We start from the raw sequence: 13998 nt of genomic DNA, 5'->3' as shown, positions 1-13998 counted from the left end.
TATAGTTATTCACCACAGCCTCAGAATATAATTTCTAAAATGTTTATTGCTACCTACTAAGTGTTAATCTGCAACATACAGTATGTTTGGCTTCCTCACATGCATATAATTAGATGTCCTTGTATTCTCATTTTTCTAAGGACATCCCACATCACATGGTCAACAATATCAAAGGTTTTTCTATAATTAATGACACAGATATTGACTTCTTTTTAGCTTTCTCAATTATGTGATGTGCATCTGCAACAATGTTTCTTGTTGTTTGGCCTTTTCTAAAGCCATATTAAACATCTGGCCTTTTGTGAACATCTGGCATCTCCCTTTCCACGTAAAGCTCTAGTCTGCATTGGATGATTCTAAGTATTATTTTGCTACCATGGGAAATTAAGGATAGTGCCCAATTGTTTACTGTTAATTCTTTCTCTTTGGTATTCTTCCAATCTGCTGGCCATTGTATTATCCCCACATTTGCTGCCATAGTTTGGTTGGAATCATTATAAATTATTTTCATATTTTTGTAGCTATTCTATCAATTCCTTATACACTTCCAACTTGGTAATGACCAGAAAGCCAGAGTTACTTCATCTTCTTATAGTTTTTAGAGAACTTTTAAATAGGGAATGTCTTGAAATACATCTTGAAATGTCTTGAAATACATGGTGTGGTACCTCTTCTGTGCCGAATTTCAGTATACCCATTCCATCTTTGATGTTCTTTGAATCAATTTTTACTTGTTCATTTGTGTTCTTTAGCATATCAAAAGATGATGGAAGATGAAATTTTCTGTTGAGTTTTGACATTTTTTGGAAAACTTTTCTTGCTTTTCCTTGTCTGTTTCAGTGGCTTTACAGAGGTTGTGATGTTGTTTGTCTCTTGAGCTCTGTGAAATTCTTCACTATGTTTCTTTCTACAATCTCCATATACTTTGGCTTTGGATTCCTTTTTCTTTTTGGCTATTTCCATCAGAGCTTATGCTACCTAGGTTGCTTTCATCTTTTTCTTGATCTTTGGCAGTGTGTTTTTACATTTATTCTTATCATCTTATTGAATTTAATTCCATAGTTCTTCTGGCTTCTTATCAGTGAGCTTCACATCTTCAAATCAATTCCTAAGGTTCTCCTTGAAAATGGTTGGTCGCTTAAGATCATACTCTGGAAACCGGAACATTATCATATGATCACTACATTCAAGAATATAGATAGGAGAATTCAGAAAAAGCCTGGAGAATAGAAGTATAATCCCTATTGTCAGGCACAAGGAACCAGAAAGACAATGTGAGATAAACAAGAATTGCTTCTTTATTGTTGTCTACCTATTTACAAGAATCTTACCTGACTAACTATATTCTCTTAGGAACAGTTAGATAAAGACTTCAAGAATTCTGGCTGGCCTCTGTCACTTTCTTCCCTGCACAGACTGCAAGCTCACAGGTTTTTCATTCCTCCCCTCACTCTAGCTGGAGATTCTACCACACTATTCTGAAATGTCAGTGTATTTCTTTTATGTATAAAAATGCAGATTTATGAGAAAAATAAGCCTTAAACTATTGCTACATTGGGATAGAGTGAGAGAGCAAAGGAAGAGTGAATGGATCAAAGTTCAAATAGATCTCCCCATGATCTGCCAATGTGTGAAATGAATGTTATGGATCTACTGGGCTATCTTTGGGAAATGAGATGATAGAAAACAAGAGCCACGAGTGCATATAGCAAAATCAGAAAATGAAGCAAGCAGAGATCTGAGGACTATGATAATTGTTAGATATTATAAGTGGAAAAAGAAGTATTCAAAGAGAAAAGATGGAGAGAATTGAGTAAGCATCCATAAAAATATGGGGAAACTTTGGGCTTAAGGAGAAGTAGATTAATTCTTAAATAAATTTTCAGGGGCCTCTAGACAGTTGTACATAGCATTCTGTTAACCAAAAAATACCTTAAAACTGGATTGTCATCGCTTTATCTTTACCAATTCAACAAATAATTATATTTTTGGAGTTCTTTCATGTAGTTCATTATTCAGTTTTACTCCAGCTAAAAACAGAAGTTAAAATGGATATAATGATACCACTGAAATGGTAGAAGAAGATTTTCACTATTCCGAAGCAGTCACTTTTAGCTGGAGCGAGAATTCCTTTTTGTATTGTTGCATTGCAGGAGAGGGTAGATCAGAGAATTCTAAACAGATCCATCAAAATTATCAGGCCCTAGAGACCCTTTAAAATTTTAAACTGGTCCTCATTAGAAAAATGAAATTCAAATCATACACTGCCCCACTGGGTGAATATAATGTAGCGCTTTTTTTTTTCTTCATCAAAGCAGCTTAGCAGTATTTTGAAAATCTTTTTATCTAATTAAGCTAATAGATGTGACTGTTATTTCACTTTTTATGCATGTAGTGATTTTATTGTGGGTTTTAAAAGCTGCGTCTAATACTCTTCGTCTTGCCAACAGGTTATTTAATAATCCCCACCCCACCCCTAACTTTTTACATATGCAGCACTGACATTTTTTATCTGCTTCTCCTGGTGAAATTTCTCACAAAACTCCTGGGTACATCTAGGATCGTTTGGTACAACTGTAATTTCTTTTTGGTGGGTTATCAAGCACCTTCAGGGATCAATGATCCATCTCGTTCAATGTTTATGTGTTACAGGAAGTAGGGTGCTGGCGTAAATCAATTGTTAATTCAATCAGAATGGTCTGTGCACCAGTGGTGGGATTCAATTTTTTTTTACTAACGGTTCTGTGGGCGTGGCTTGGTAGGCATGGCATGGCTTAGTGAGCGTGGCTTGGTGGGCGTGGCAGGGGAAGGGTACTGTAAAATCGCCATTTCCTCCCCACTGCAGGGGGAAGGATACTGCAAAATACCATTCCTACCCCACTACCCTGCTTTCCAGCTCCGTTCTCCTGTGCGGGGCAACATAAGAAGACCCAGCCGATCAGCTGGGATTCGGGAGGCAGAGAATAGATGGGGGTGGGGCCAGTCAGAGGTGGTATTCTGAATTACTCAAAATTTCCACTACCGGTTCTCTAGAACTAGTCAGAAGCTGCTGAATATTCTGCTGTGCAACCCTTTAGAAATAACTGCGTTTGATGTATTTGAGCATACCAGAAACATCTTTTCCTGGGACTAGGAGACTACAGATTGAATCCAAAGTTTTGTCTAGTCCTAGTCCTGTTTATCTGTTCATCTCTGGGGTCTTCATGTTTGATTAAAAAGTAAGCAAACACAGGACTTCCGGTTTCGCCAGGCTTCGGAGGCGGCGGGGTTTCGCGATCTCTGCGATCCCCGCCGCGCTAGCCGTTCTTGGTTCCTCCGACCCAGACGGGTCTGGAGGATAAGGTTGCCCCGTAGAGGCAACCGAAAACAGGGAGGATCCGGGCAGGGGGTTGGGGTGTTCACAGACCCCTTCCCCACCTGGCACAACCTCCTTTTCTCAAGTCGGTCCAGCGGCGGTCAGCAATGGCCGCCACAAAGAAGCCAGCAGCCGGACAAGATCGTGCTGGAGGAAGAAGGAGAAAGTTTTGAAGCGAAAGTTTTTTTGGCTGAACTGGGACTAGAAGATACATTTAATACCCTGAAATCTAAGATTTGGTGTTTTTTTTTTTTTTGAAAGATACTTTGTTTCCAGAAGAGATTTGCAAGCGGCGAGTGAAAGTGTTTAAAGTGAAAGTTTACTCTCCTTCCACATGGAATTAACAAATGAATACTGAAAATCCTACTATTTTACAAAAGGTAAAAATTTAAAGCTTCTTGTTATAAATGGGAAGGGAGAGGACAAAAGGAAAATTTATATTAAGATTTTGTTGAAGGAGATGCCTGGAAGATTTTGGAGATTGGAAGTTACTGCAATAAGATTTTAAAATACAGATTGGCTTTTTTTTTTCTCCCTTTGCAACTGATATTAACCCAGGAAGAAGGGAAGAACTTTGTGCTTTGTTTGGATTGTTTGATGACTTTGGGACTTTGGGAATTGTTTTAAGCTTGGAAATATCTTTGGCTGTTTTAAGAAGAAGAAGAAGGGGGGGGAAAAAAAGAGAATTTAAAATGACTTTATCTGCTGATGAACTGAGAGAGGAATATGGCAAAATAAAGAAAGACGATGTGGGAGAAATTTTTTGCTTTTTAGAAATGGCGCTTGCTACTTATCAGCAAATACAACAACTGATGGAAGAAGAAGAAGAAGAAGAAGCCATCTTTAATGAACCCACAGAGCTGATCAAGAAAGGAAGGAGAAAGAGGGGGAAAAAAGGATATAAGACTTAAAAAAATATCTAAGAAAGTGAAAAATAAGATGCAAAATCAATACAAGGCTAGAAAGCAAAAGGAAAGAGAAATACAACAGAGAGGGGAAGTTAAGGGGGGTAAAAAGACCAGAAAGGATAAGACAGGGAGGAAGAAGGGGGAAAAAGGCCACAAGGGTATGAAACAAGATGCGAAAAAAGAAATTGTTTTTCAGGGATAAAGGGTAATATAATTTTGTTTTAAAAGGATTCTGCAAGGTACATAAGATAGTATTGTAGTATTTGTATTAGAAATAGAAAATTATAATTTTATAAGATTTGAGTAAAGACTAAAATATTAAAGGTTTAATAATGGTAGAATTTAAGATTTAATAAAATATTAAAAGGAAGGTTTAAAATACTTAGTTTAAATATAGATTTTAATTGACTATTGTGTGGATGTTAGTATGAATATATTATTGTAATATTTGTTTTAGAAATAGATAATTGGAATGTTAAGAGATTTAATGTTTAATTATATATTTAATTATGTTATGGATTTACTATTTTCTTTTTGTAAGTAGTATGTACTAAGCAGAATCAGATAGGGAACTTGGTGTTACTTTAAATGTTAATTTAGAGGTGCGATGGAAAGGCATCATACTTTGATTTGTGATTTCAGGAGAAATTCTTTTATTTTATTATGGGGAATGAGATAAATAGACAATTGGAAAAGAATGGACAAAGGATAGAAATATAATGATTTAAATTAAGATAATAAACAAAATAGAATTAAAAAGAGTGGAAAGTGGGGAGAAGTTATAAGGAAGACACAGAATGGTAATTAAGATAGGTAATGGCATATAAGATGAATATGAATTTAATTGAAGTCCATACAAAGAGAGGTAATCCAGGGCCAAGCTACTTTTTTGAAAAAGAAGTTTTACTTTATGTGTTTTGTGTGTGTATGTTTATCTGAGATTTAATAAAACCTTGGAGGAAAGCGGGAGGAGAATAATTGTAAACAAGACAGAGGGAAATATGAATAGGATGACTAAATTTAAAGAGAAGAAATGAGAGTGTTAAAAGATATTTAAGTAGAAATGGGATATATTAAAATCACACTGTATAAAATAATGTATTATCTGCCTTGTAAAAATTTACAAGGGAAAGAGGTTTAATGTCTACAAGGTTTATGTTTTGTTTGTCTTTAAAAATTAATAAAATTTGTTTCAAAAAAAAAAAAAAGTAAGCAAACACACAGAGTATTGTTATGCTAATAATTCTATGGTTATGAGAACAACCCATAATACATTTCCCATCACAGATTTGGTTAGAGGCCCAAAAGGGGTGAGGAAGAGTTAAAGGACATGATGTATTGGAGAATCCGAAAAAGTCCCAATGCATCTCAAATTATGGTTTTTTAAAAAAGGGGCTTGTTAATTTGTAACCGAGGACCTTTGGCCTCTGCAAGTCCTTGAAGAACTATTTTTATACTGAATAGCAGGGATTAGCAATATTTTTTGCCAGGAGGCAGCACTGCACTATTATGTTCATTATCATTAATTTAAAAAAATTAGTTAAGAAAATAAATGTCCTTTTTAAAGGATGACGTTTTGTAAAATCTCACACAAAATTGCAGAAATCTTGGTTATGCAGCAAGATGTTGAGCACTTTAGCTACTTTTACTTAATTATTAAAATAATGTGGGGGCTTGTGAATACATGCTATGAATGCTTGGATACCAGAATTAAAATATTAAAATAAAATAACTGGACCAAAGCTACAGTATATTGAATATTTCATAAAAGCCACTGCTGTTGTTCATCTCCCTATAAGGAGATGAAATCTGAGAACTAATTTCTCATTAATTTTCCCTCCAAATCCAGCAAATGATAGTCTGAGATCCATAAAGTTAAATGCAATCAATCATGTTAAATAACAAAACAGAATTAGTCAGGAGTCCTTTTCACACTAAAAAGTAAAAGCCCATTTATTTCAGAAGCCAAGGATTTGCTCACCATGAATATAATCCCATTTAGTTTACATCGATTATTTCCCAAATTAAGGTATAATCCAGCCGATGTCAAGAACATTCATTTAAGAAAGTTAATTAAGTCTATCCCATAAAATAAATTGATGTGACTTTCTTCAATTACAATTTATTTGTGTCTTTTTACATACAAAACTGAGAAGGCACACCTTAACATTGTCAATATTTCCTCCAATTGGTTTAGTCTTCAAAAAGCCGTTGTGCTTTTAAATCATTTTAGATTTTGGATCGAATACAGCCTTAGAGTTTTATTTCCCCAAACAATGCTCGAACAGCATGGTTTATAAATAGACTCCACTGCTACCTTTTTCAGATCAGGTGCATGTGACAGAAGCAAACTTTGATTTGAAAATCAAATGGGATCCAAAGAATCACAATACTTTCTTTGATCAAAAAGAAAGCTTGACAATACAAGCTGTCCTTTAAAGTTGTCTATTGCCAGCTTCAGGCTCTGGTGTTCAAAGGAAGTCTCAGTAGGACTTCTTCCACCAGATACAAAAGCACCAAATAAATTGTCTAGAAAAATATGCTGAAAGCTTGGTGATTACTTCTGATGGAGCAGTTCCATTATTGATAAGATTTTCAGGACATACTATGGCAGTGGTGGGATACATTTTTTTTTACTACCGGTTCTGTGGGTGTGGCTTGGTGGGCGTGGCAGGGGAAGGATACTGTAAAATCTCCATTCCCTCCCCACTCCTGGGGAGTGCAAGGTTTCCCACATTAGAAAGACAGCTTTGCAAACTACAATTCCTGACAAACTGTCAGTGCAGAAGAACTAAGCAAGCTGAGCTTGGGGAGCATTTTTTTTTTATAGTTCTGATAGTGCATTTATATATTATTCTCAAACAAGATTTCAGCAAAGGACATAGCTGAGCATCTCTGTAGGATAGTAGACTGCACATAATTTAAATGGTGTAGAACAAATGAATTAATTAGATTGATTTGAATGTTGTATCAGTCTAATTCCAGGGATGGGAAAATAACCCCTAACATAGCACTACTCCAGAATTGTGGTCCAGTTCATATATACTGTAATAATCAAGGGATTGTATAAGGCAAATGCCTCTTTAGACACTGCATAGATCTGCGCGTGGGAAAATCTTGCTTTCTTACAAACCTCTGGGTCACTGAAAAATACTATTTTGAATCATGATGAAAAACATTTATGTAAGCTAGTTTTTATCTCATTTGGGAAGAGATTACAGGCCTTTGGCTTCAAAATACAATTCTGTTCCCATGGTTTATATTCTTGCATATAAACTCTTTCTTCCTAGTTATTTTACAAGATGATCTTTGTCACTTTCTCAATTATTGTTTTTTCAGACAATCTTTTGCAGTTATCCCAAGTTACTATTTCTATGTAAAAATTTATTTTTATTTGAAACCTGTTAAAAAGATGTGTCCAAAAGAACATGATGGATTCTTTTCAAGGTAACAAATTTTATTGAAAGGCATATGATTTTGAGAATATGTTCATTTCATCAGTGAAAGATTATGATTTTTAATGATATTTGTCATCCTGAAAGGGATATCCCAGATCCTCCTGGTTTTTGACTGTCATAGACAACCATAATTCTCCTCCTACAATGCATAAATGATCTATGGAATTTCAGGACAAAATAAAAATCACAAAAATGACAACTATGTTTGTTTCAAGGAGTTAATTCAATCTATTTTGTATTTTTCCCCTTCCTAGTAACTAGCATCAGAAGTCCCTGGTCCAACTGATTGATGGTTTTAAAAGTATAACATCTATCTATCTATCTATCTATCTATCTATCTATCTATCTATCTATCTATCTATCTATCTATCTATCTATCTATCTATCTATCTCTATTTAACCAAAGGTGACTCTGGGTAGCAAACAACAGGCAGAGACAACAACAGATATAAAAACAACAGATATTAAAAAGATAAAAAAATCCACATTTTTGTGGATCCACACACCAAGGAACTTTAGTCTAACAGCTCTCAGCATCAACAAGGTACCCTGTAACCAACTCCCCACTACACTACCACACTCTCACATATACAACATGCAAAGGCACCCCTCCCCTGCTCCTCCCACCAGCAGGTAGGGGCATCCTTCCTCATTCAACCATGTCAGTTTCTCCTCCAGTTCTTACCCATAAGAAGGGAACCAACACACTTATATCACTTCGTATCCAAGGACATCCCTCCCCTGCTGTGGAATGGGATAACTCGCTACAGCCAATTCGCCACTCATTCAACCCCCTTCCCACCAAACCAATCCTGGTTCTCACTCCAAGGACGGAGTGCACAGTGAGAAACCCATGAACCAGTTCTGTGCATATTCAAGAAAGAGAGGCTGAGATGAGATTATAGGATCTGTGCCTCCCTTTCACCTGGGTTTTCAACACCTGAAGGGATCATGTAAAACTGCTCATTATGAAGTAATTCAGGAACAACAAGAAGTGCAGGTATGATCACTGTGAGTGCCTGAGTTTTTCTAAACACTCTGAAGTAACATTAAACAGAGGCACCACAGCAAACAGAGGCATCACAGCAAACTCTGATTTTATTACAATTGTTTTGGTACAAGTAGAACTCTGACCTAAACCAGGAGATGGCCACTTCTAACTTGGAGAAATGCTCAAGGTTGTGCTATGCTAGCATTGAACAGAATTTTTTTTTTAAAGGAATAGAATAGAATTCTTTATTGGCCAAGTGTGATTGGACGCACAAGGAATTTGTTTTGGTGCAAATGCTCTCTGTATACATAAAAGAAAAGATACATTGTCAAGAGTCAAGAATCATAAGATACAACATTTAATAATAGTCATAGGGTACAATAAGCAATCATACTAGAAAACAGTCAATATAGATCATAAGGATACAAGCAACAAAGTTACAGTCATACAGTCACAAGTGGGAGGGGATGGGTGATAAGGAGTGATGAGAAGATCAATAGTAATCCAGACTTATAGTTGGATAGTTGGACAGTTTTGAGGGGATTATTTGTTTAGCAGAGTGATGGCGTTCGGGGAAAAACTGTCTTTGTGTCTAGTTATTCTGGTGTGCAATGCTCTATAGCGTCATTTTGAGGGAAGGAGTTGAAACAGTTTATGTCCGGGATGTGAGGGGTCTGTAGATATTTTCACAGCCCTCTTTTTGACTCAAGCATTATACAGGTCCTCGATTGAAGGCAGGTTGGTAGCCATTGTTTTTTCTGCAGTCCTAATTACTCTCTGAAGTCTGTGTTTGTCTTGTGATATATGTGATATATGTATCTAAACTATACTTACTGTCATGTTTTTATAAGAAATAAAGGATAAAGCTTGTACTTTGTGTCAAGTTGCTGAGGATAGTGAACATCTAACGTGAAACATAATGTATTCCTAAGGAATCTTAATCTGTGACAAAGTATGCTTCACCAAAGACATTTTATGCTCTCTGTATCTCCATATATTTTTATGTTTCTCCTAGCGTTCACACATTTTAAAAATAATTCTCTGGAAGATACAGGTAGTCCTCGACTTACGACAATTGAGCCCAATATTTCTGTTGCTAAGTGAGACATTTAAGTGATTTTTGCCCCATTTTATGACCTTTCTTGCCACTGTTGTTAAGTGAATTGCTGCAGTTGTTAAATTAGTAATATAGTTGTTAAGTGAATCTGGCTTCTCCCTTGACTTTGCTTATCAGAAGTTTAAAAAAATGTGATCACATGAGCCCAGGACACTGCAACCACCATAAATATGAGTCAGTTGCCAAGCGGGCGAATTTTGATCACGTGACCATGGGGAGGCTGCAATGGTCGTAAGTGTGAAAAATGGTCATAAGTCACTTTTTACAGTGTTGTTGTAATTTTGAATGTTCACTAAATGAACTATTGTAAGTCGAGGATCGGATGTATTCTTATTCTTAAGGGAGAAAAATGGATTAATTTTTACTGTCCCTTTAATTTGCTCTATGCAGTCTGAAATTTCTGAAAGGAGCCTTTCAAATGTGTGGTTTGGCCAAGGAAACTGTCTTGAGAAATTCTTCTTAATATCACTTTCTATGAATATGAATGTCAGTTTTTTTAAAATTAAGAAATTCTGGACAGCGGGCAGCGGAATACTGCTTTTGTGCAGAGTCATAGGAATAATTTTTCTGGTGCATTTAAGAAAAGAAAAGTCTGACAGAAAATGTGAATCACTCCAAATTTACTTTCATTCTTTTTGGAAGAAACACTTTCAGACAAAGACAGTTCTGATATTTCACTCCCGCTAAACCTTAATTTCATCCAGGCTCCCTCTTGTAATCAAGAGGACACCAACATAATATAAACAGAATCAAACTCACGCCAGTCGTGCGCCGCAGTTTTCTCCTTCAATATCACCTCCAGCCACATTGTCGGTGTTCACAGATTCTGTCTCACTGGTGGGCATGCTCACTGCAAGGGTCAGAAGAAAGAAAAAGAAATGATAGTTGGTAATTAGTCCGTCCTGCATAAATGAGTTTTACTATCAGCAAAAGCACCGGCTTAGCAGAAAGGCACATATTAAGTATGAAGAGGAAGCACGAGCAGGTGAATGGAGTTTTAAGATTCAGACCTATGTGATTGAAATAAAAATCTCAAGTAAGACCTGTAACCTCTAGATAATGAAACAAATTTCAAGTGTCGGTTTGTACATACAGTGTGTGTGTGTGTGTGTGTGCGCGCACACACACACACACGCACACACGCGCGCAGGCACAGACACTGCATGCGCATATACACCTACAGGCAGGCCTCAATTACCAACTGCGACTGAGACCAGCAACTCTGTCACTAAATAATGTAGTTGTAAAGTGAAATATCACATAACTGCACTCAACTTACAACATCAGCTCTGTTGCTAAGCAGTGTGGTTATAGAGTGAAATGTTACATGACGACTGCATGATGACTACAACTTAAAGGGCTGGTCTCAATAACTTCAAATAGTCACTGAACAAATGGTTAGTAAATGAAGACTACCTGTATATTTCGAGATTTGGGTATTTAACTCACTGTCCAATTGCATAGTTGACAACCATCTCTGATGTTGACTCTTATGAGTTGCAAGGATATAGCCTTTCCAATGATGAGCTTTTTCTTCAATTAATCAACACCTTATGACTAACTATTCCTTTGGCATCTTTTCTGCTGAACAGTGATATAAAGGCCACCATCCATCCATCCATCCAATCACATATACAGTGTTTCTCAACCTCAGTCACTTTAAGATGGGTGGATTTCAATTCCCACAATTCCTCAGCCAGATTTACTGTATAGGTTGCATTGAAGAGTTGCAATGCCTTAACTACTAGGCTAGTGTTTCTCAATCTTGGCAACTTTAACAGGATGAACTTCATGGCTGGCTGGGAGAATTCTGGGAGTTGAAGTCCACCCATCTTAAAGTGGATAAAATTGAGAAACACATCACATATCATGCCCTGCATTGCCTCGTGTTTAAGAATCTTATAAATTATCTTACAAATTACAGGGCAAATTAAAGGAACAAATAGCATACCAATCTATGATAACAAGTTCATGTTGAATTCTGGGTCATTAAAACAAGCCTCTTTCCAAAATTCTCTTATCGTTCAAATTATCTGTGTCCACTGCCCACCCATGGCTTGTGCCCAAATGTGCCTCAATTTACACCTCCATCCTATAGGTCGGTGATCTGACCAATAAAATCACTGCTTCGTGATACAATCTTCAGGTATTAATCTTCAACCCTGGCCTAGAGGTGGCGCTCTCGCCTCACAATCAGGAGGCTGTAAGTTCGATCCTAGGTAGAAGCGAATGTTTGGAATACTCTCCTCTTGAGCAGGGGGTTGGACTAGATGGCCTCCAAGGTCCCTTTCGATTCTGTTATTCTAAGTTATTCTAAGTTATTTTCATATTTTCCAGTGTATTTCTTGTTTTTTTCCACTGTTCTTGTATAATAGCCTTCCTCCCATATTTTACAGTTTTATTAAAACATCTGGACACTTCATAAAATATCCGATTTGTGGATGAAACGAATAATGTATTGTTCTGCACTAGCTAATTTGAATAGGGCAGGCCATGCCACACGCATTTCATTCACAACGTAGGTATCAAGCTTAACTGTGAGACTAAGAGATTAAAGCATAAGTCACGAATCTTTATGAAGATGTGTGTACCATCTAGAAGCTACAACTGCAGGTAAAACAAACTATAAATTCTCCATTCTGCAAACTGGATCCCCTCAGATTGTGATGAGCCTACGGAATGAGCTTGTTTGCAGTTGAATTCTTCATGAGTAATCTATATAGTATCCAGTAAAATAAAAGAGACTATTTCACTTCAGTAAAGTTCAAAGTAAACTCTAGTCTGGTCTTCTGAAAGATTTGCATGGATTTGTTCATTGGACAAAACAATGTCTTCTTTTCTTCCTTTCAAACAGGACAACAAATAATGCCATTGTGCAGCTGATACTTTGTCAGAAAGCACCTTATTTCGTACATCTTGAAAACCAGGATAAGTACTCTATCTTTCCTAAATATTAGGGAGTTGAATAGATGTGAAAAGTAACATCTTATTAGCCACTGGTGGCTAACAAGATATTACTTTTCACATCTATTCAACCACCAGCGGTTTCCAATACAGGTAATCCTCGACTTACAACCCCAATTGAGCCCAAAATTTCTCTTGCTAAGTTAAATATTTGTTAGGTGAGTTTGCCCAATTTTATGACCGTTCGTGCCACGGTTGTTAACTGAATCCCTGCAGTTGTTAAGTTAGTAACATGGTTGTTAAATGAATCAGGTTTCCCCATTGACTTTGCTCATCAAAAGGTGCAAAAGGTGATACATGACCCCAGGACACTGCAATCTTCATAAATATGAACCAACTGTCAAGCATCTGAATTTTGATCACATGACAATGGGGATGCTGCAATAGTTGTAAGTGAGAAAAATGGTCACAAATCACTTTTTCAGTGCCATTGTAACTTTGAATGGTCACTAAATGAACTGTTGTAAGTGGAGGACTACCCATACTGTCAAATATTTTAGCTAAGGAGCTAATCAGAAGCAATGGTTATTGGTCTCAGCTATTCTTCACCCAGCATATTATCACTCTGCCACTTAATTTTATAAAGAATGATATTTTTAAAAGAGAAATAATTTTATAAACACAATGCAAAGGCAAAAAATATATATCCCAGAATAGCTTTTGCACAAATGTGGAAAGGACCCAACATCCCCCCAGAAGATGCAGTCATAAATAAAATCTTGGAATGTGCGGAAATGGACATGCTCATATTTGAAATGAAGGAAAGGGAGAACTCCAAATATTACAACGTTGTATTTGTATTTGTGGAAAATATAATAAAAATCTATTTTAAAAAAAGGAAAAAAATCTCTCAGATTCCCAAAATAGATTTTGTATATAAGGCACTGTTATTCTTGATAAAATTTAGCACGTGTTCCAATATTTATCAAAGTCTTAAACCTTAACATAATCATGTGCATTGTAGTTCTTTTTAAGTTGGTCATTTAAATAATTTGGATGCATCAAATTCTTAACATTTTCTCATAGGGCAATATGAATACACAGCTAGCATTACCAGATCCTTATCAAAGGCTTCCATCCTTCTTTAAATCTCATTCCATGCAACACCTCAGCTACTTTTTTTTCGTAATAGTTACAGAATATTGGCAATGGGCTCTTTAATGAGATATAAAGAACATTTTTATTAAGGTTTCAGGTTGTGTTTA

The 13998-nt window shown here is 36.3% G+C and overlaps 1 protein-coding gene across 11 annotated transcripts in view; it reads right to left on the bottom strand.

Moving 5' to 3' along the window:
• CACNA1C (calcium voltage-gated channel subunit alpha1 C) overlaps nt 1–13998 on the bottom strand; it is a 446749-nt gene that overhangs the window by 128813 nt on the left and 303938 nt on the right. For all 11 annotated transcript variants that reach the window (XM_087968599.1, XM_087968607.1, XM_087968602.1 and 8 more), the window contains one exon: nt 10589–10679. In XM_087968599.1, coding sequence (XP_087824725.1) covers nt 10589–10679 — 91 coding nt within the window. The remainder of the gene's footprint in view (nt 1–10588; nt 10680–13998) is intronic.

The sequence above is a fragment of the Notechis scutatus genome, chromosome 6 (assembly GCF_049901735.1).
Source record: "Notechis scutatus isolate UNSWTSFEM ecotype Mainland chromosome 6, rNotScu1.2, whole genome shotgun sequence".
Lineage (NCBI taxonomy): Eukaryota > Metazoa > Chordata > Lepidosauria > Squamata > Elapidae > Notechis > Notechis scutatus.
This window is presented reverse-complemented; position numbering and strand designations above follow the sequence as displayed.